The sequence below is a fragment of the Hippoglossus stenolepis genome, chromosome 6 (genome assembly GCF_022539355.2).
Source record: "Hippoglossus stenolepis isolate QCI-W04-F060 chromosome 6, HSTE1.2, whole genome shotgun sequence".
Lineage (NCBI taxonomy): Eukaryota > Metazoa > Chordata > Actinopteri > Pleuronectiformes > Pleuronectidae > Hippoglossus > Hippoglossus stenolepis.
Window position 1 is genome coordinate 1,790,787 of NC_061488.1, and position 22,405 is coordinate 1,813,191.

The window sequence follows — 22,405 nt, forward strand, 5'->3', positions numbered from 1 at the left end:
TATCAACAGAATACAAAACAATAGTACTCTTTCTGAATGGCCACCAGAGGGAGACAAACTGCACCGTGTTCTCTCTGTGGTTCTTTAACTGGTCCTCACAAACATACAAGAACAAACACATGACTGTTTATAAAGACCATCAGTGACTGTGTGTATCGATATAACACACACACACAGACACACAAACACACACAGACACACAAAAACACAACACCCACACACACCCACACACACACACACACACTCACACGCACACTAAGACTCACACTCGCTGATGTCAGCCTGAATACACCCCCCCTCCATCACATTGACTCCTCCCTCTGAAGGTGGAGCTCTTGCTTCCTTCCTTTTTCCTGCCCCGCCCCCTTACACACACGCGCACACACACGCACACACTTCCTTCCTAGCATCTTTCCTTATTGCCTCTATGAGAGAGAGAGAGAGAGGGAGAGAGAGAGAGAGAGAGAGAGAGAGAGAGAGAGAGAGACAGAGAGAGAGAGAGAGAGAGGGAGAGAGAGAGACAGAGAGAGAGAGAGGGAGAGAGAGAGAGAGAGAGAGAGAGAGAGAGAGAGAGAGAGAGAGAGAGACAGAGGGAGAGAGAGAGAGAGAGAGAGAGAGAGAGAGAGAGAGAGAGAGAGAGAGAGAGAGAGAGAGAGAGAGAGAGACAGAGGGAGAGAGAGAGAGAGAGAGAGAGAGAGAGAGAGAGAGAGAGAGAGAGAGAGAGAGGAGAGAGAGACAGAGAGAGAGAGAGAGAGAGAGAGAGAGAGAGAGAGAGAGAGTAGTAAAGCTCATGAAGCTGCTGCAGTTACCTGCGGTCACAGTTACACTGAAATACGTGTGCACGCGCATTTCAGTGTAACCGTGCGCGTGTGCGTGTGATCTCCCACCTTTCAGCGCTTTGCATCTTTTACCTGCAGTGGACTTCATGCACAGTCAAAGCGTGCATGCGCACCACCGCCGCATGCGCACATGCACGCACATGCACGCACGCAGCGGCAGCAGCAGTACCGAGGGAGCGATCAATTTACTAAGAGCCCGAGAGGATCCGAACCGGGGGAGAGACGCGTCGCAAGGGGCCGAAGAACCGGAGGAACCACGGCACCGATAATGAAGGTAACGAGCACGAGCAGGGTCCGTGCAGCGCGAGGCACCGCGCACGCTCACGGCCGCTTTGACCGAGAAACCGAGTGTTTGTTTCTCCCGCAGGAACAAACGGCGCCGTCAGCACATTCACACCGACACACACAGCCCGCTGCCCGGGCACAGGAGCCGCGGACTGTCGGTCACATCCTCCATCACCACCACCACCGTGTGTGTGTGTGTGTGTGTGAGTGAAGGTGTCATCTGTCACCCTGTAGAACCACAGCTGTACAGCAGCTGCTCTGGGATCAGTGATGTGACACCGTGTTTACATGGTGGACAACATCTGGATCTGCGCTACAGAGGCTGCTCTTTGTCTGAGATGACCGTTTGTGATGAATGACAGCAGGAGGAGGAGGTGAGGGGAGGAGGGGAGGAGGAGTAGAGTACAGTGTCCAGTACAGAGGAGGTATTGTGTTCATAGATATTGTAGTTTCAGTAGTAAACACTGATGTGTTCACTTCAATGTTCACAACAACACTTCACACAAGTGATGATGAGACCACGCTTCTGCTCCTGTGTTTCACTGAGGAGGAGAGGAAGAGGAGAGGTGAGATGGAGGAGGAGAGGAAGAGGAGGAGGTGAGGTGGAGGAGGAGAGGAAGAGGAGGAGGTGAGGTGGAGGAGGAGGAGAGGAAGAGGAAGAGGAGGGGTGAGGTTGAGGAGGAGAGGTGAGGTGGAGAGGAAGAGGAAGAGGAGGAGGTGAGGGGGAGGAGAGGTGAGGTGGAGAGGAAGGAGGAGGTCAGGTGGAGGAGGCGTGAGGTGGAGGAGAGGTGAGGTGGAGAGGAAGAGGAGGAGGTGAGGTGAGGTGAAGAGGAAGAGGGTGAGGTGAAGAGGAAGAGGAGGAGGGTGAGGTGGAGAGGAAGAGGAAGAGGAGGAGGTGTAGGACTCTGGACCCTTTCACACCTCGTTTGTCTCAGAGCTTCAGACTCTTCAGTTCAGTCTGAACCTGAACATCAGGTGTGAAAGGTTCCTCAGAGCAGAAGAGGAGTTCTGGGTCTGGATCAAACTGAACCTGGTTCTGTTCGTTTGCAGTGAAAACACTTTGTTGGATAGTTTGGACTTTTGGACCAATCACAGGAAGTAGAGACAGAATTAAACAATAGAAGAAGAAACCGAGGAAGCAGCTTCTTCACCTCCGACGATAAAATGTTTGAACCACGAAGACGTTCATTTGGTGCATTTGAACTAGTTTGGAGTACTGTAGTACTGTGGAGTACTGTAGTACTGTTGAGGACTGTAGTACTGTGGAGTACTGTAGTACTGTAGTACTGTTGATGACTGTAGTACTGTGGAAGACTGTAGTACTGTAGTATTGTAGAAGGTGCTGATGTTGCTAGTGATACATCATGATGTTACCATGGCAACCAAATGAAGCGCTTCATTAATTTTCTCCATTCAAACAGAAAGAACACGCCGCCGTCAGACACACGCCCGAATGGTCCTTTTAATGTTCAATGTCATGCTAACGTGAACCTGCAGGTGGCGCCCACCTGCCTGAGCCTCAGGGATGTGAACATCGTTTTTTTTTTTCAAGAATCTTCAGGACGTTGACTTTAATGCATGGTCCTCGCCACCCAGCGGCCATCTTGGAAACGCCACCAGGAAGATTCAAATAAATCGGCCGTCAAATCTGATTTCAAATTTGTCTAAAACTACCTCTGGTTTTAAAAACTACTTCTACGTGTTTAAGTGCAGCTGCACCACTGGCCTGATGTTTCCTGTTCGGCTGTAAGAAAGCAGATGATTGGCTCATTGGTGGGAGGGGCGGGACATGTGACATACCACTGCCATCTTTGGCTTTGCTGACTTTTCTGTTCAGTGCTTTTTAAGATTCTGACTCTGATCTGAAGGTAAAGTTTCCAAATGTTCGGCAGGAGAAAAACTTCTGACCCAACGAAGAAGAACAACAACAAGAGAAGGATGATAAACGACAGAGTGGAGGAAGAAAAGGTTGAGACGTCCGTTCATCTGCAGTGTGAATGATCTGTCTAATCTCTGCTCTGATGGATGGATGGATGGATGGATAGATGGATGATGGATAGATAGATAGATGGATAGATAGATAGATAGATCGATAGATGGATGGATGGATAGATAGATAGATGGATGGATGGATAGATAGATAGATAGATGGATGGATGGATGGATAGATAGATAGATAGATAGATAGATAGATAGATAGATGGATGGATAGATAGATAGATAGATGGATGGATGGATGGATAGATAGATAGATAGATAGATAGATGGATGGATGGATAGATAGATAGATAGATAGATAGATAGATAGATAGATAGATAGATAGATAGATAGATAGATAGATAGATAGATAGATAGATGGATGGATAGATGGATGGATGGATAGATGGATGGATAGATGGATAGATGGATAGATGGATAGATGGATAGATGGATGGATAGATAGATAGATAGATAGATGGATGGATAGATGGATAGATGGATAGATGGATGGATAGATAGATAGATGGATAGATGGATGGATAGATGGATGGATGGATAGATGGATGGATAGATGGATAGATGGATAGATGAGATAGATGGATAGATGGATGGATAGATAGATAGATAGATAGATGGATGGATGGATAGATGGATAGGTGGATGGACAGACAGACAGACAGACAGATAGATGGACAGATAGATAGATGAATGGACAGACAGACAGATAATAGATGGACAGATAGATAGATGAATGGACAGATAGATAGTTTGTGGCTCCGGTTGTAAAATGTGAATCTGGTTCGTCAGCAGCTTCGGCCTCTGCAGTCTGACTCAGCTGATCCAGACTCTTCCTGTTGCTGCAGCTCAACTTTCCAAAGTGTGAACAGAGTGAGAGCTCTCAGTCAGGGCGCATGGTCATCATCATCATCACCTGTTAACACGTCCTTCATCAGACAACATGGAGACTGCTCACTGACCTTTGACCCCTGGCAGATCAGGCTTTGAACTCCCGAGCAACTGTCGGCAGACCTGTCTGCTGATGACATCATCAGACGCTCCTCTGTGGTGGTGATGACATCAGCTGTTCTTCCTCCTCTACCATCATCATCATGGCTGCAGGAGGGTTTGACCTCTGACCTCTGACGTGCAGCAGAAACACGAGGAGAGGAAGAAGAGTTCAGAGCACACAGCTACAGATCTGTGATGTTCAAGACTACAACTCCCAGAGGAGGCCGGAGTCAGTGTTTGTCACTTGTAAACGACGTGTTTGAGACGAGACGAGCCCGGAGGTGACGCCGCTCGTCTGAAGTCGACCCGTTGGTCCTCAGGGACGCGTCGCTGAGAAATATCAGACGTTAAATAGAGAGGAGCTGTGTTAGCACCTTTTCTCCACCAGGGGTGCTAGTTTACTGAACAGGAGGGTTTTAAAAAGTTCAGGTGGGTTTGGTTTGTGTGTGTTTGCGTCTCCTCTGGGTGGGGTCTGTTTATGACACACGTGACGATGCTGCGTCACACGTCTGTAGTTTTTACCTGCACAGGTGAACGTGACTCTGTGTCATGGGGACATTGTTTGTTTTTATGTCTTTCGCTGATTAAAAAGGGACAGTGTTTGTAGAGGAGGAAGAAAAAGTAGGTTACATACAGTAACAGACAGTGAAACAGAGAATGAGGCCAGAGTGAGGCGTCTCGTCCTCACAGAGGATCTCTGAATGTGACTGACCTACATATGACCTGAGTCCACAGAGTCGAACAGTCGTCACATCACTTCACCTCAGACGTGTTTACCTCGAGGACCAATCAAAACAGAACATTATTCATGTTATTAGTTGTTATTCAATCATGAATAACAACTAATAGCCACCAGGGGGCGATCCAGATGTTGTGAGCTGATGTTATATCAGGCGTCAATTGTTTTCAGACATGAACTGAAGTCTGGACATGATCCTAAAATGTTCTGGAGGTTCTGTATGTGAGAACAAATGTCCGTGTCTCTGGACCTTTTCCTGCAGCCTCCCTCCATGTGAGGAAACAGCAGGAAAACATGTGGAAGCTTCCCAGTGAGCGAGTGGGCGTGTTGATGAGGTGTGTGAATGCTGAATGTTCCCCACATGTTCCTGTGGTTGTGAACGTGCTGCTGCGGCTTCACAGGACAAACACTAACTCAGGAAAATGGCGATGGGATCACAGAAGGTCAGAGTTCAGGTCTGAAAACACCTGAATGTGTCTTAACATCAGATCACTCACATGTTCTGGGACACGTGGCCACATTCATTTTAACTTCAGGTGTGAACAGACGAACTCAGCGCTGTGTGATCTAATACCAGGTCTGAACAAGGCCCGAGTTAATGTTCTGTATAAACTGTGAAGGACACACACACACACACATTCCTGCAAACAGAGCACATAAAGAAACACTCCTGAACACACTGACACTCTGTACTCTGACCAGCCTTATCAGAGAGAGAGAGAGAGAGAGAGAGGGAGAGAGGGAGAGAGAGAGAGGGGGCGAGAGAGAGAGAGAGAGGGAGGTGGGGCGGGAGAGAGAGAGAGAGAGAGAGAGAGAGGTGGGGCGGAGAGAGAGAGAGGGAGAGAGGGAGAGAGAGAGAGAGAGGGAGAGAGAGAGAGAGAGAGAGAGTAAGAAATTGAAAAAGTAATAACGAAGGGCGAGAGATATATCCTGAGAAAGAGGAGAGAGAGAAACCACCTGGATATGTCAGCTGATCACACACAGGTACCACACACACACACACACACACACACACACACACACATGGAGTGAAAGTCTTTATTTTGACATGAAAGCAACAGGAAGTGACAGAGAGAAACTAGCGAGCGAGCGAGTGTTACTGATGTGTTAATAGTGAGTATCAACGCATCACTTCCTGTCTCCGACTGAGAGACTCTCCACCTCTTTCCTCACCTCCTCCTCCAGCCCTCTGTTCACCTCCTTCTTCACCTCCTCACCCTCTATAACTCCTTCTTCACCACCTCATCTCCTCACCTTCTTCACCTGCTTCTTCACCTCCTCCTCTCCTCACCTTCTTCACCTCCTTCTTAGCCTCCTCATCTCCTCGCCCTCTATAACTCCTTCTTCACCACCTCCTCTCCTAACCTTCTTCCCCTTCTTCCTATCCTGTGTTTTTTGCGTCTCTGGGACATGTTGTTTATTTCTTCTGATTCCCTCCTTCACATATGCTCATCCATATTTTATGTACCACGTCTAGCAGGCTGTGTGTCTGTGTGTCTGTGTGTGTGTGTGTGTGTGTGTGTGTGTGTGTATTTCCCATGGGTTTGATTGTGTATAAATGAAATGGTGTCGTTGGCTGTTCTGCATGTTTTAGTGTTTGTTTGTGTGTGTGTGTTTGTTTGTTTACGTGTGTGTGTGTGTGTGTGTGTGTGTGTGTGTGTGTGTGTGTGTGTGTGTGTGTGTGTGTGTGTGTGTGGCTCCCTGCCGTCTCACACCATCTGCTCTTCTCTGTGAGTCGATGAGTTGACGGAGGAACTGAACTGATCCCAAACTCTCAGACAACAGGAAGCAGTTCTCTGCTGTTGAAACGTTTCACTGTTGCTAGGAGACGAATCAATGATTCTCTGCCCCTCTGAAATCTGATTGGGCCATGAAATGCATTTTTCCTGTCGTTGGTTTACAGGAGACTGATCGTCACGAACTGACACCTCACACTGCTATTTTAAATATTTAAAAATGTGTCTTAAATATCATGTTTTCTTGGGAGGTGTGATCATGTGATAACAGGTGTGATCATGTGATAACAGGTGTGATCATGTGATAACAGGTGTGATCAGGTGTGATCAGGTGTGATCATGTGATAACAGGTGTGATCAGGTGTGATCATGTGATAACAGGTGTGATCAGGTGTGATCAGGTGTGATCAGATGTATAAACTCGATGTGATCGTCTCTTCCTGTCTGCAGCTCGGCCGTCATGTCTAAAGCGACGGTGAAGAAGCTGCACTGGCGCTCCAAGGTAAAACTCACGTTTCACCTGCGATGTTGTCTGAAGGTGTCATGAACTTTGACCTGAGTTCTTCCACGCTGTCGTCTCCAGGTGCAGGAGAGCTTCGTCCCCCTGGGCGGCGGCTCAGGAGAGCTGGGTCTGGCCATCGGGGGCGGGGCCGACTACGGCGAGTTCCCCTTTGTCACGGCAGCACCTGGGGGCGGGGCCACAGTGGGGGACATCATCCTAGAGATCGGGGGGACGCCTGTATTAGGGATGACCCTCGGTGATGTCAGAGGAGTCCTCAACTCCTGTCCTCATCCAATCAGAATCAAGACCGTGTCACCAGGTCAGAGGACACGTTCGTTACATATCTTTGATTATTGGTGATATATTGATCAGAAACAGATTTCAGGCTTTTCAGTGTCCCTCTGACATGACATCACTGTGACATCATTTCCTGTGTGTGACATCATTTCCTGTCTGTGTGTCAGGTTCTTCGCTCTGTAAAGACCTCAGGTTGTATCTCAGCAAGTGTTTCACTCCAGGATCCATGGACAGTCAACTACAGCAGCTGATCAGAGAGAACCTGTACCTGAGAGCTGTACCCTGTACGACACACACACACACACACACACACACACACACACACACACACACACACACACACACACACACACACACACACACACAAAGCACTTAGAGGAATATAAACACTGCCTCCCTGACCTTCGATCTTTAACAAGTGAAACAAAGAGAAAATCAAACATAAGTGAAAACACTGTGATCATGTGACCCTGAAACCTGCCGCCACAAATCCCCAGAGGTTTGATTACATCACAGCTCCACATGTCACACACAACAGGAACACGTGTGTTATTCTGCTGGATGACATCACGTGTTGTCCCCTGCAGGTACGACCAGGCCGCCTCGGGACGGGGAGATCTCGGGGGTGGACTACAACTTTGTGTCCATCGAGGAGTTTTTCTCTCTGGAGGAGTCTGGAGCTCTGCTGGAGAGCGGGAAATTCAAAGGTACGAAAAAACACCAAACATCTGCTCAGTGTGATTCTAACGAGTCAGTTTTATTTTACAGTGCAGCGTAACCATGGTGACTGGTTGTGAATTTTGAACAGTGTTCAGAAGGGAAGAGGATTTTCTGTCTCTAATCCTTCAAACCTCAAAAACCAAACCTGCTTCACTCGCTGTGCCCCCCCCCCACCCCTGCTAATCTGCCGGGATTAATGAGACTAAAATAGAAACTGACTTCACTCACAAAGTGACAGATACATTTAAATGTGTTAAAATCATATAAATATTTTACTCAGACCTTTTGATCTGAAAGGGTTCATATAGGGTAGAGATGGATCGTTGTCACGGCTACATGGTTATGCTTATATAGCGACCATTAACTGGGGGGGGGGGGGGTTCCTTTAGATTACAGGACATTTGTTGTCACAGCAACAATAATAAACAAACAAACAGCGTCGCTTATGGTTTGTCTTCACACTCACGTCACATGACTTTCTGTTTTGCTCCTGTCACTGTCCAATCACAGGGAACTACTACGGGACGCCTCGCCCCGTCCACATCGGCCCGGAGAGTCCACCAATCACGTACCAGGAGCATCGGAACCTGCTGCGGAACTTCAGGACGAGGAGCAAGTCTCTGAGTAACCTGGAGAAAGCTGTGGAGGAGGGAGACAACAGCGAGGAGGACAGCGGACTGTCCGGTACTTTTAATCTGAAGTTACTTCAGTATTTCTACAGTCTTCTACTTTGCATTAAAGTAACTTTTGCTCCATTACATTTCTCTGAAAAAGTTACTCTGCAGAATTACATCAATTCTTCTGTGCACGTGTGCTGCTCTTGGACTTTTTCTTCTGCACACAGCCAATAGAAGGCCGGGTGTAGTGTCGACACATGAAGTTGTCCCGCCCTCGTTGTCTTTTTCCATAACGTAAAAAAACTGGAGATCCTTGATTTTGCTCCGTGTTGATCAGCGATCTGCTGGACTCCTCCTCCATGAAGGTGCTGCACTTTTTCCTTTAAGCACAGCGACAGGAAGCCGGTGTACAAGTAAATCTGTGGAGGACGGGAGTGCATGTACCTGGTTGAAGTAACCGCCCATAAAGCTAAAGCACCCACAAAGAGGGTGGGACAATTTCATTTATCATCACTATTGGTTGGGGAAATTTGAGAGCAGACGTGTCACAGACGTGTCACAGACGTGTCACAGACGTGTCACAGACGTGTCACAGACGTGTCACACAGAAGCAGTGTGAGGAGAAGAGCTGAAGCTGCAGCGCGAGAAACAAAAAATATCTGAGAGCAAGCAAACAGTTTGAGCACAAGCAGCTTCTGTTAGAGTGCGAGCGCAGGATTTTGAGTGAAAACATATGAAAAGACCTCTGACTCTTTTTCAGCAGGTTCAGCAGTAGCCCCGCCCACCACCCTACCTCTTAGCCAATCATGGGAGTCAGCGGCGGGGAGTCGGGAAGGGATGATGAACGGAGGAGGAGGAAGAGGATTGGGGAGAGGAAGAGGAGGAGGAGGAGGAGGAGGAGGTCCCCTGCCTGAGAACTGGGAGCTGGCCTTCAGTGATTCAGGAGAGCCGTACTACATCAAGTGGGTTTCAACAACGACTCATCAACTAAAACATCAATAATCAGATTTGTTTCATTTTGCTTTTAACTGAATTACACAGTTTGATTCTGACAGTTGGAAAATAGAAACTTTGATGATGATTAAATCTGAACTTAAAGACTTAATCATTAAAACACACATCCTGACCACTTCCAGTCTCTGCATTTCCCATGATTCAATCTGACTGCGGACAAGATGGAACTGATAGATGATGATGGATGATGATGATGATGATGATGATGATGATGATGATGATGATGATGATGATGAAGATGATGATGATGATGATGTTGTTTCTCTCTGTCAGTCATAAGTCAAAGACGACCAGCTGGCTGGATCCTCGACATCACAACAAAGAGACGACTTCCTTTACAGAGCGTAAGTTATTTTTTGATCGATTATCTGTTTGGTTCGATCAAATTTCAATCAGTGTTTATTATATTTATTGATTTATATGATTTTATTTTGTCTTAATTTTTCTTGACGCTGGTATGTAACAGCCAGCAGGGGGCAGCACAGTCTCATAGACACTATGTCAACAAGCTGTTGGTTTACTGTGTTCTACTCCTCTTCCTCCTCTTCTTCCTCTCCTCTCCTCCTCATCTCATCCTCCTTCTCCTCTCCTCTCCTCTCCTCTCCTCTCCTCTCCTCTCCTCCTCTCCTCCTCCTCTCCTCCTCTCCTCCTCTCCTCCTCCTCTCCTCCTCCTGTCTCAGTCCCAGAGTTCACGGAGCAGCCCAGTCAGTTGAGGGGTTACTCCATCCACACTCGTCTCTCTAAAGGTCCTCGAGGTTTCGGCTTCAACATCGTGGGAGGAAGTCGACCCCGAGAGTTTCTGCAGGTTTACAGTGTCACACCTGGTGGTCCGCCCGCCCTCACCACAGGTACAACACTGAGCATTCAACGACTGCTTATTTACCATTTACTTACTGGTTAATTACTGCTGAATTATGGCTTTATCGTCGTTTAATAGCTGATTTATTAGATTTAATTACCATTTAATTAGTGCTTACCTAATTAATGCTAATACTGATAGTGTAGTAAAAATGGAGAGGAGGCTTCACAGTGACCATGTGACCAGTGACCATGTGACCAGTGACCATGTGACCAGTGACCATGTGACCTATGGCGTTGACTGAATACGAGACATTTGCTCCCTGATTTAAGTCTAAAGTCTGAAGTGTCCTTTCAGGCAGAGCGCGCTGTCTTATAAAGACAAACGTCTCTTTTTTTTCTGAAATTTTATCCTTTAATTTGTTCTGTAAAATTTCAACATTTTGACAAATCATCGCATGTTCGTCCATCATCCACGTTATTTAAATATCAAACACATTGGTGCAAAATGTCCTCAGCCCAAAGTGACGTCTTGTCTGAGTCCTATATGACAAAGAAGAGTGATGATTGGTTAGAATTAGAGAGTGAATGTCAGGGTAAGCTAATCAGAGCTAAGGTAGGGGGCGGGGCTTCTGTGACCTCGAGTAGAGATAAAGATAACATGATATCGTAAGAACCAGCATCCTTGTTAGGAGGAGGTCAATTAAAGGTCATTGTTTGTTTCCGATGTGAATCCGATCTGACCACGTGTTTATTACTTTTACCGTGAAGACTGAGGTCGGAACATTTACTCACTGTCACTGTTCAGTTTCTGTTCAGAGGATGAAACTGAGAAAAACATGCGTTTACGAATTGAAACGGCTTCACGTCCTTTAACAGCAGCTGGAGGTGAAAACGTGACGAGCAGCTCCGAATCGTCACGTCGTCATTTCAGCCTGAGACGACTCTGCTGCACATGAGACTCACTGAAATACAGAAAACACACTTTCAGACACAGTCTCTCTCTCTGAAGGATTATGTTGTCGTTTGATTCTCAGCTCAGGGACACAATTTCACCAATCACACACACACACACACACACACACACACACACACACACACACACACACACACACACACACACACACACACACACTCTTTAATCTGTCCAAAACACAGCCTCCTTTCTCTCCCACAGTCAGACCTGCTCACGTGCACACAGGGTAAATAGTCAGGAATGTAACACACACACACACACACACACACACACACACACACACACACACACACACACACACACACACACACACACACACTGTTCATTAAATCTCCTGGGAAAGTTTCAGCTGAAAACTCACGTCTGTGTTCAACAGCAGAGAAAGAAAAACAGACATTTTAAGTATAAATATGTCTTTAAAACATGTTCACGCCACGAGGTTGAGAATTGTACGTGTAGATAATCATACATCCAACTAAATATTTCACAAACCTGGTGTATCATTCCTCTCGTTATTCATGAGAAACAGACAGAATGAGCTAGTTTCTACTTTGTTAGCATGCAGCAGTTCTAAAATCACTCAGCTGTTACTCACAGTTTGTCCTTCTTTTTAATCTTTCAACTTTTCAGGAGTTGTTTGTTTTGCAAGAAATTTGACTTGTGTTGTTGTAACTTGTGAGTCACCTGATCACATGGTCACGTGGTCACATGGTGTATTGATGTGTTGATGCCTGTATTGACACCTATGGGTCGTCTCCTGCAGGCGACATCCTGGTCTACATCAACGACAGCTGCGTGCTGGGCCGCTCTCATAAAGAGGTGGTGGAGATGCTGAAGTCGGTGCCGATGGGTCAGAGCGTGGACGTGGTGCTGAGGAGAGGATACCCGATGCTCTACAACCCTGACGGGTGTCCCAAGCAGAGCCTGGAGACGGTACGAGTTCCTGCAGGGAAACAGGATCCATCTCAGCTGTTTTAATGTTATCACTCCTCTCACTAACCTTGTGTTCAACCTTCCACCTCCTCCAGCAGCCGCAGACCCTCAGCGAGCCCTCCAACCCCCCCACCCTGAGCAGAGGCCCAACACATCTCACCTACAGCTGCACGCTGGATTCTAACGGCAGCACGCCAGGTCGCTCTGCCATCCGCCTGACACTCGTGAAAGATTCAAGTTAGAAAAGCTGTAAACATGAGATGTGATTATTCGAATTAACCACGTGAACAACCAGGGCTTATGGGAAATGGAGTTTGTTGAAGGCAGCTAAAACATAAATCTAACATTTTTCCTGATCTGAGCATATAAGTTGAGCCTGTCTGTTCTGAGGTTCAGTCTGGGTGTGAAACACGTGGGGGTCTCGGGGGTCCTGCGGAGTTTCTCATCACACAAGCCTCGATGTGGAGGGCGTCAAAATAATCCAATTAATGACATCACTATTGATGGGTTCAGTTATTAGTTATTATTCACTCAACTGATCTGATCCATCAGTTTAATTACGTTTGTCTCCTTTACTCTCAAATCCAGTAATGGGTAAAACCCCGCCCTCCTATCCTGCTCAGCCAATGACAAATGGGCTGACAGGCCCGCCCACTCCCATTGCCTCTGATCCACCACTGGGTCCACCGCCTCCAGACAGGACAGCAGCCAATCACAGTGACTCTGATGGCGGCGTGTCCAACGCTGGAACTCGAAGGTCAGTGTTAGCATTAGCCGTGTTAACCACAACAGCCGAAGTTGATTAAGCACAAAATCTGTAAATAAAGATGGAGGACATGACATCTGGATCGCCCCCTGGTGGCTTGCTGCAGTGTAGGTCATAAACCCTGCCTCCTCCATGTTAGTGGATGGGACATGGACCAAACTAAAAAATAAAAGTAGACATTAATAATTTTTTCTCCAAGATGTTTTTTGTCATTTATATACAGTCATTGATCGTCTGTATATACAGTCGCTGGTCGTCTCTCTTAGCCTCTGATGTTTACTGTCTCCTCCTCCCAGGTCTTCCCTGATTCGCTACAACAGCAGCACCCTCCCCACCCTCTCCTCCTCCTCCCTCCTCCACCATCAGAGCTCCAAGTCGTCAGAGAGTGACCTGTCCACGTCCACACTCCCCATCTCCTCCTCCACCCTCCCCACCATGTCCTCATCCTCCAACACTCTGTCCAAACTTCCCCTCTCTCAGCCTGACACCGGCCTCCACCAGAACTCCACCAGCCCCACCAGCGCTAACAACCCCCCCTCCTCCTGCACACCCCCGGGGGCTCCAGTGCAGCGTTCGCCAATGCCCCAGACCTCCATCGCCCTCACGCCACCCAGAGACATCCCACCCTGTGGCTTTAACGGGTGTCCGGCCAGTCACCAGGCGCCGCCCCCACCCTCCAGAGGAACCTCAGGGCTGGCGCTCCCTCTTGGGGCAGCGTCGGCTTCCGGTGGGGAGCTTGTGCCGGTGGCCCTGGGACGCACTGAAGGTGGGGGGCTGGGGTTCAGTGTGACAGCAGGGGGCCAAGGGGGTCAGCTGGCAGTAGTAAGACGTGTCTGGGACCGACGGCAGTGTCCCTCTCTGCAGACAGGAGATGCTATCGTGAAGATCAACGGAGCGGACGTACAGAGCTTCAGCTTCTCACAGGTAAAAGGTCATCACTCATCAGCCAATAAGAATAACACAAGCAACCATAATGTTCAACCTGAACTTCATCAAAACTCGGTCCTATAGTCGAGTTGTGGAGACGTCAGTCACTCTGATGTTCTTCTTCTGTGGTATCCTTTTTTAATTCATACAGATATGCAGGTGTTGTTGGTCATTTGGAACTTTTAGTATCAAAGTACAAGCTGTTTTCAGACGTTCACTGAAGCCCGGACATTTTCCTGAAAGGTTCTGAAGGTTCTGAAGGTTCTGAGAACACAAATGAGGCTCCAAGTCAGTTTTCTGTACATTTCTTGGAACTTCTCCTGCAGCCTCCTACTAAAATGTGTGGAAGCTTCCCAGTGAGCGAGTGGACGTGTTGATGAGGTTTCTAACACGTGACGGACGTGAAACTGGAAGAACACAAACATCTCAGGATGAAGAAGAGGAGCCGTACACGTAGAAGACGAAGACGTCAACTTGGAAACACGAGGAGGCTCCAGAGCTTCTGGTGATGAGGGCCGACGCCGGTGTGGATGAGCTGTAAACAACAACACTGATCTTTCCACAGCAGAGTTTAAACGTCATGTCCTGTGGGGGGTCTGGAACTGACAGAGAGCTCAAGGACACAGCATGTCCACCTATGGAAACGTACCTCTTTTTACAGTGGAGTCGCCCTCTGCTGGTGATTAAAGAGAATACAGGTTTCAGGCACTTCCACATTGGCTTCACTTTGTGGACACAGAGTCTTGGAGCCATTTTGATAAACATTCTTTGTGCGTCTTCAGCTCCCCCTGCAGGCTGTAGATGAAGAGCGGCGGATTACTTGGTTCCTCACTCACACATCAGAATCATGGAAAATCGTCTGAGTCACATGACGCCATTAAAACATGTGGAGTAATAACACGAGTTCACTTCCTCCCTCAGGTGCAGAGAATCCTGCAGGAACACACCAAGCAGGGGGAGGTGGTGCTGCTGGTCTACAGAGGAGGTACGACTCAACAACCCCCCCCCCCCATCATGAGTGGTGTCACTGCAGCTTCTAACTAACTATTCATAACTTCCGCCTCCCCAGGTCCCGCCTCCTCTCCAGTCGTCACCCCAAACCTCTACAAGCCCCTCCCCTCCCCTCATGGCCTCACCACCACCCCTTCAGCTGAATTGCCTTCCCCGTCCACGGGTGCCTTGGTGGGGGGCGTCCCCCCACTCAGCCAGGCTGGCTTGGTCCTCGAGAGTCCCCAGGAGGGCCCCCTACCAGCCCCAGGGACCCACCAAGGTAAATGCAGCTTTGTGCCACCGAGCAAGGCAGGTGATTCATTCTCATGATCATCGAGTCCGACTCCTCTTTGTTTTCCAGGTGCCCCTCCTTCCCAGACGCCAAACGGACCCCAAGCCTCGGCCCTCATCCAGAGCACCAGTTTCCTCGACTCGGTTCCTGTGACACTGACCTTGGAGCCACGTGATTTGCTGGGAGTTCAGGAGAGCGCCGGCGGGCCTCCTCCAAACAGAGGGGGAGGAGCATTGGGAGCAATCGCCAAGGACGGGAGGGCGGGAGTAAAGACGATGGAGGTGGAGCTGAGGAGGGGCCCGAGCGAAGGCTTCGGATTTGTCATTGCCTCTCAGGAAGTGACCAACGGGGGTGAGTCGCGGTGAATCCGTCTGAAACCTCAGCTGTGTTTAACAGACACTGCGATGAGCACTGCAGCCAGTGGGGGGCGCTGGCAGCAGCCTCTTAGTGTCGAGCTCTGCAGCATCTGAGCTCCAGTTTGTTCATTATTTATTCAAGAGGAAGAAATGAGGTGAACGAAAGTTCAGCTGAGCACACACACACACACACACACACACACACACACACACACACACACACACACACACACACACACACACACACACACACACACACACACGTCTCTCTATAGATGTGAGGACACTCATTGACCACTTACCCTAACATTAACCATCACAACTAAATGCCTAACCCTTAGACCAAGTCTTAACCCTCGAACAGCCCTTTGAACTTGTGAGGACCGGACAATGACGGTATTGAACCCAAATCGGTCCTGATAACTACAGATAGACACACACACACACACACGTTCGCTTCAGGCCACTCCCACCACTATCTGCTCTGTTCTAGCCACACCCCCTCTCCCAGCTGTCTCTCCCTGTCTAAACTCAGTCGCCCTCGTCCACTGTCCACAGAGAGCGAGAGAGAGAGAGAGAGAGAGAGAGAGAGAGAGAGAGAGAGAGAGAGAGAGAGAGAGAGAGAGAGAGAGAGAGAGAGAAGGTACAGCTGCTCTTTGTTTTTTCTGTCTGGACGTTCATCATGTTGGAGCGACTGCAGCTAGTTCTGAAAACTGTCAAGGACTCTAAACGTAAGTGTGTGTGTGTGTGTGTGTGTGTGTGTGTGTGTGTGTGTGTGTGTGTGTGTGTGTGCGAGATACAGAGAGACGTCTGTCCATGTGGACATGTGGAGAGTTGTTGGTGTGTAAAGCGATAGACTGTTTATAAAAGTGTTCGTAGAGAAAGTGAAGCCATTGCAGAAGTGCTTGAATCCTGTTTTCTGTGTACTGACCAGCAGGGGGCGACTCCACTGGTAGTTTCTATAGAAGTCTATAGAAAGTGACTCTTCTTCTCACTTTATAACGTCAGTAAACATTCAGGAGTTTCTGTCTCAGTCTCTAGTTTCAAGTCTTCTTCAAACAGCTGATGTTCATTTAGTAAATTATGATCATTTAGAGTCAAACAGACCATAAAGCACCGGATGTGTTGGGGGGGGGGGTACCACAGTGTGATTGACAGCTAGTACCGTCCAATCGGTGCAGGGGGCAGGTATAGATGGGCGTGCAGTGTCCTCAAGCTCTCAGTCAGGCTCCACCCACTGCTCCTCCAAATATGGTTCCTTCTGGTTTCAAGTGGTACCTCAGGGGTCAATGTTAGGTCCTCGTTACTTTAATGATCTATTTACTGTTGAAGATCTAATGTTGTCGAATGCTAAGACAGTCAGTTGATTAAGTAGTTGATCAGCTGATGAATTCAGATAATATGTAACTCGTGTCTTCCACACCTTGTTTGGTTCGGACCTCAAGTCTAAATATCAGGTGGTCTGAAGGCTTCATTCTACTTAGTCCACAGAAACACCTGGAAAGTTCAATGTCCAGGTTCACATGAGCTCTAAATTCATTTCCTTCCTATCTTCTCTACTCTCATGTTTCTTCCTCCCATCTTTCCTCCTCCTCCTCCTCCTCCTCCTCCTCCTCCTCCTCCTCCTCCTCCTCCTCAGTCGTTATCAGCTCTCAGGAATGTCTGACATATTTTCACCTCATTGAACCTGACTGCAGTTGTGTGTGTGTGTGTGTGTGTGTGTGTGTGTGTGTGTGTGTGTGTGTGTGTGTGTGTGTGTGTGTGTGTGTGTGTGTGTGTGTGTGTGTGTGTGTGTTCAGTACCAGCTTGTGGATTTACATTTCAGACTCAGAACTACAGCACAGCTGCTGAGGATTAAAGGAGTATTTCATCAGAGTTATGTTCTATTAATTAAATTCATAAACAAAATATCAGTGTGTTTGATATCGTGGATCTATAATAAATATATATATATTTTTTGATCATGCTAAAGTTTAGTATTTGGTCATGTGTCACGTGCTCGGGTCTCATTCCATTTAGTGAATTAGTTCTTCGGTGTGTTTGTGCTTTGAAGAGAACATCTGGTTTCATCACAAACACTGAAACAGCTGCTCACTGCAGTTTCTTAACAAACAGGAGGAAGTGGTGCATCATGGGGACTATTTTCAGCCGTGGATTAATTCACATTTGCTGCTCTGCTTAACGAAGTTAAATCTGTGGCTCAGTTGAATAAGAAATATCATCACAGTTCATGTCAGCAGGAGACGTTCGGAGCTGCTGAGGCTTCGCACGATGAGAAATAAAAACAGTCTGACGGACAAACGGTTGCAAACAGCTGCAGAAGTTTCACTGAGTAAACATCTAATGTTTGGAATCAGTGCTTTTCTCTGTATCTACTTTCTGCCACAGGCGAAGGTTTAAATTATGAATCTGTCCACAATGAGTTCTGTGAATTATCCTTCGGTTTAATATTTATTACAGTTATTTTTCACTGTGTGAGTCAGAGGACGACAGAGAATCTGAAAGTCGCAGCAGGGAAAACTAAAACAACCTCGACAGCTTTTACTTCAACAAACAAACTTTAAGATCTTTTTTTTTACTGGAAATAAACCTGAAGTTCAGAAGTTACATTTTAAATGAAGAAATTAGACACAGAGGATTTGTATATATATCCTGTTGGATGACACAATATGAGATGATCATAATGATCATAACTTCTATAATTAAAGAGCAGGGGCCTGAGGGGTCCCAGGGCCCCTGGTGGTCCTGGTGTGAACGTTGATCATTCTTTTTGAAAGTCACAGATTGACTTCAACCATCTCAAAGAAAGATTTGTTCAGTTCTCGTTCTCATCGCATCAGGAGGAGAACACGGACTCAGATATTCTTCAGCAGGAGAAACTCTTTGTACCAGGAGGCTCCTAACGTGCAGTTCACAGAACATCTGAACATCTGAACATCTGAACATCTGAACATCACTTGTTCTGGAAGATTTCAGAGAAAGAGTCCGACGCCGTCTCAGCTCAGCAGAGTCTGGACGTTTTCTCTCTGTTGTAAAAACTGTTTTATTTGCTCCAAGTGCTTTTTGTGTGTTTGACCTAAAACTAATATTGACACATGACAGATGATCTGCAGCATCTCCTCATGTTACTGCTCCCAAAGGTCAGGAACCAGTACCCAGCAGAACCTGGTACTTTGCTCTCTGTGGGTGTAACTCTGATCTTCTGTGTGTGTGGCTGTGTGTGTGTGTGGCTGTGTGTGTGTGTACTTGTCTTTCTGTAGTTATGAGGGCCAATTTTTTTTAAATACCATAACTGTGAGGTCATTTTGACCGGTCCTCACAAATTCAAATGGTTGTTTAAGAGTTAAGACTTGGGCTTAGTGTTAGAATCAGCTCTTTACTTATCTTACACACTCCCTGCACTGTGAGAAGAGAGAGTGTGTGTGTGTGTGTGTGTGTGTGTGTGTGTGTGTGTGTGTGTGTGTGTGTTGTGTGTGTGTGTGTGTGTGTGTGTGTGTGTGTGTGTGTGTGTGTGTGTGTGTGTGTGTTGTAAGAACTGTTTTTGTTTCTGAGTTCAACATGTTCCAAACTGAATCTCTTAAATCAGGAGGTTGTTGTTTAACAACAACAGGAAGTTAAATGCAGAGACACAGTGAGGTCACATGACATCAGTGACACAAAGGTCGAGGCTGCGGAGCAATTCAAGCGTGTAACAGAACTTTTACATGTGTGATGTAACCGATGATGTAACGTGACACTTTGCATGTGACTGGAGGGAGCCTGGGGTCTCCTCTCGTCAACACATCAACAAACATCAGCATCTCGTCTCTGTACCAAACGTTGCCATGGTTACAGGATGTCTGACCATGTGACCCCCTGCAGCCCCCAACCTGATGTCTCACCGATTCGTGACGGTGCGTCGTGGCAGCCCGGCGGCACGCAGCGGTCAGATTCAGCCTGGAGATCAGCTGGACGCGGTGGAGACTCGACCGGTCGCTGGTCTGCAACATCGAGACCTCGCACAGATCCTGAGGAGAGCGGGAAACACGCTGAGACTGAGCATCACGCCACGACACCGTGTGACACACACACACACACACACACACACACACACACACACACACACACACACACACACACACACACACACACACACACACACACACTAGTCAAACTGTTACTGCACGTGTGATCACACTTGACCATTTTTGCACCAAAACAGTCACATGTCACAGGCAGCAGGTGTAACTCCTCCTCCTCTCCTCCTCAGAGTCGTCCCCTCTGTCAGAGGGAGCGAACTTGGACATTGACGGACGACTCATAAAAGGATCCAGAGGGAGGTCAAAGGTCAGTCTCACAGTACAACTATAGTAGTATGCATGGGCAGTACTGCAGTACCAGTAGTACTCACAGTATCAGTACTTGTAGTATCAGTACTCGTAGTATCAGTACATGTCACCTCCGTCTCTGTCCCTCAGGATGAGTCTCAGTTCTACAGCGTGGATCTGGAACGAGGTCCAACAGGATTTGGTTTCTCTCTGAGGGGGGGCAGTGAGTACAACATGGGACTGTATGTACTGGGACTGATGGAGGGGGGGCCGGCCCAGCGCAGCAACAAGATACAGGTATGTAAAGACCATCAGTGACTGTATATAAAGATGATCAGTGACTGTATATAAAGATGATCAGTAACTGTATATAAAGATGATCAGTGACTGTATATATAGAGGATCAGTGACTGTATATAAAGATGATCAGTGACTGTATATAAAGATGATCAGTGACTGTATATAAAGATGATCAGTAACTGTATATAAAGATGATCAGTAACTGTATATAAAGATGATCAGTGACTGTATATAAAGATGATCAGTGACTGTATATAAAGATGATCAGTGACTGTATATAAAGATGATCAGTAACTGTATATAAAGATGATCAGTAACTGTATATATAGAGGATCAGTGTATATAATGTGTGCAGGTGTCTGATCAGCTGGTGGAGATAAACGGAGACAGCACGTCAGGTATGACTCACAGTCAGGCCGTGGAACAGATCAGACGAGGAGGACATCGAATCCATCTCATCCTCAAGAAAGGAAACGGATACGTTCCTGATTACGGTGAGATGTTCATGAGACGTCAGAGGAATCGGGAGTTTGTGTTTGACTCTGACTTTACTTTGTGTTTCTACTTTCTCGTTTCCTTCTTCCTGTCCTCCTGCTGTGCTCTTCCTCCTCCTCCTCCTCCTCCTCCTCCTCTTCATCTTTCTTCTATTTATCTTTCTTCTTCTTCTCCTGTTCCTCCTCCTCTTCCTCCTCCTCCTCCTCTTCATCTTTCATTTATCTTCTTCTTCCTGTTCCTCTCCTTCTGCCTCCTCCTCTGCCTCCTCCTCCTCCTCCTCAGTGGAGCTGTCCAGTCTCTCTCTCTGTATGACGAACTCTAAACAGGGTGAACCCTGCTTCTACGTGATTGGACGCACTGAAAACTCGCGGTTGGTAACGGACTGTTCTCTTTACTTTCACTTCGTCTTACTCTCATCCCTTCATCTTCATCTTCATCTTCATCTTTCTCATGTTGTCATCAGCAGATTTTAGCTGATGGAACTCGTCATTTCCTCGTTTATAACGATGTTGAATGTGTTTAGAACATTAGCTCATGAGTCACATGTTAATATATCATGTTCACATTACATCATAACATTATTATTCAGTTAACATTCATATTATACATTCATATGTTAGTAAATAATCAAATGTATAATATTGTATAAAAACAATGTTAATGTCCAACTACATGTTATTATATATCAACATGTATCGGGTAGTTACATGTTATTAACATGTTGTGTATAAACGATAATCGTGTGGAAGATAAATGTTTTTTTATGAAGAAATTGTTAAATGTCAGTAACTGATGTGATATCGATTATATGTTAGTTTACCATGTTTATTGAATTCAGGTTATTAAATATTAATTTGTTATTAACACGTTAATGATGTTGACTAACAGGTTAGTATCAGTAGTTATTTATATCTGGAATCAAACCTCGTTCATTCACATTAACATGTTTCCATCAGCAGAACACACACATTTACTGAGGGTCCTTGAATGCACCACCACACTGAGCTGGACTCTGTAGCTTCTCTCACAGCGTCGCCTGGTGGACGTCAAAGGAACTGCAGTTAATTTCTGTCTCTTTCTGTTTGTCAGGCCCTGATGAAGGAGCCCTCTCCCCCTCCTCCTCCTCCTCACCCCCAGAGGAGCAGGATGTAGATACGATAACCATGACAACCGCCTCCCTCAGCCAGCAGAGGGGAGGAGCAGGTGTTACAGGAGGAGGAGACGGAGGAGGAGAGAGGGGGAGGAAGAGGAGCGAGGGAGAAACCAAACGAAGAACAAGAGGAGGAGGAGGGTTAGGGCCTCCTGATCTGGACCTGGACCTGGTTGAAGAGGAGGCACGGGTGGAGGAGAGGAATAAGAAAGAGGAGGAGGAGGAGAGAGAGGAGAGGAGGAGAAAGAGGGAGGAAGTGGAGGAGAGGAGGAGAAAGAGGGAGAGGGAAGAGGAGATGAGGAGAAGGAAGGAGGAAGAGATGAAGAGAAGGAGGGAGGAAGAGGAGGAGATGAGGAGAAGTAAGGAGGATGAGATGA

General features: G+C 47.1%; 1 protein-coding gene across 2 annotated transcripts; it reads left to right on the plus strand.

The window, feature by feature from the left end:
- The first annotated feature begins 743 nt into the window (after positions 1–743).
- magixa (MAGI family member, X-linked a) lies at positions 744–22,107 on the plus strand. 2 transcript variants are annotated; one of them, XM_047340445.1, is made up of 22 exons: positions 744–1,113; positions 7,039–7,090; positions 7,172–7,409; positions 7,555–7,671; positions 7,975–8,094; positions 8,618–8,791; positions 9,485–9,686; positions 10,012–10,082; positions 10,419–10,586; positions 12,276–12,445; positions 12,541–12,643; positions 13,034–13,202; positions 13,508–14,135; positions 15,060–15,123; positions 15,208–15,408; positions 15,490–15,771; positions 19,638–19,832; positions 20,026–20,102; positions 20,234–20,380; positions 20,739–20,877; positions 21,161–21,248; positions 21,968–22,107. In XM_047340445.1, exons 2-22 carry the CDS (start codon positions 7,049–7,051, stop codon positions 21,972–21,974), a joined length of 3,402 nt encoding a protein of 1,133 aa, XP_047196401.1. In that variant the 5' UTR covers positions 744–1,113; positions 7,039–7,048; the 3' UTR covers positions 21,975–22,107. The 2 variants fall into 2 exon arrangements, with proteins under 2 accessions (XP_047196401.1, XP_047196402.1); XM_047340446.1 differs by having other exon boundaries at positions 9,488–9,686.
- The last annotated feature ends 298 nt before the right edge of the window (positions 22,108–22,405 follow it).

Excerpts from the sequence above, each read along its gene's own strand:
- magixa (XM_047340445.1), top strand. The coding sequence starts at position 7,049 with ATGTCTAAAGCGACGGTGAAGAAGCTGCACTGGCGCTCCAAG. Across the intron at positions 9,687-10,011 it reads GGAGAGCCGTACTACATCAA|TCATAAGTCAAAGACGACCA; the intron begins GTGGGTTTCAAC and ends TCTCTCTGTCAG. Across the intron at positions 10,083-10,418 it reads GACGACTTCCTTTACAGAGC|TCCCAGAGTTCACGGAGCAG; the intron begins GTAAGTTATTTT and ends CTCCTGTCTCAG.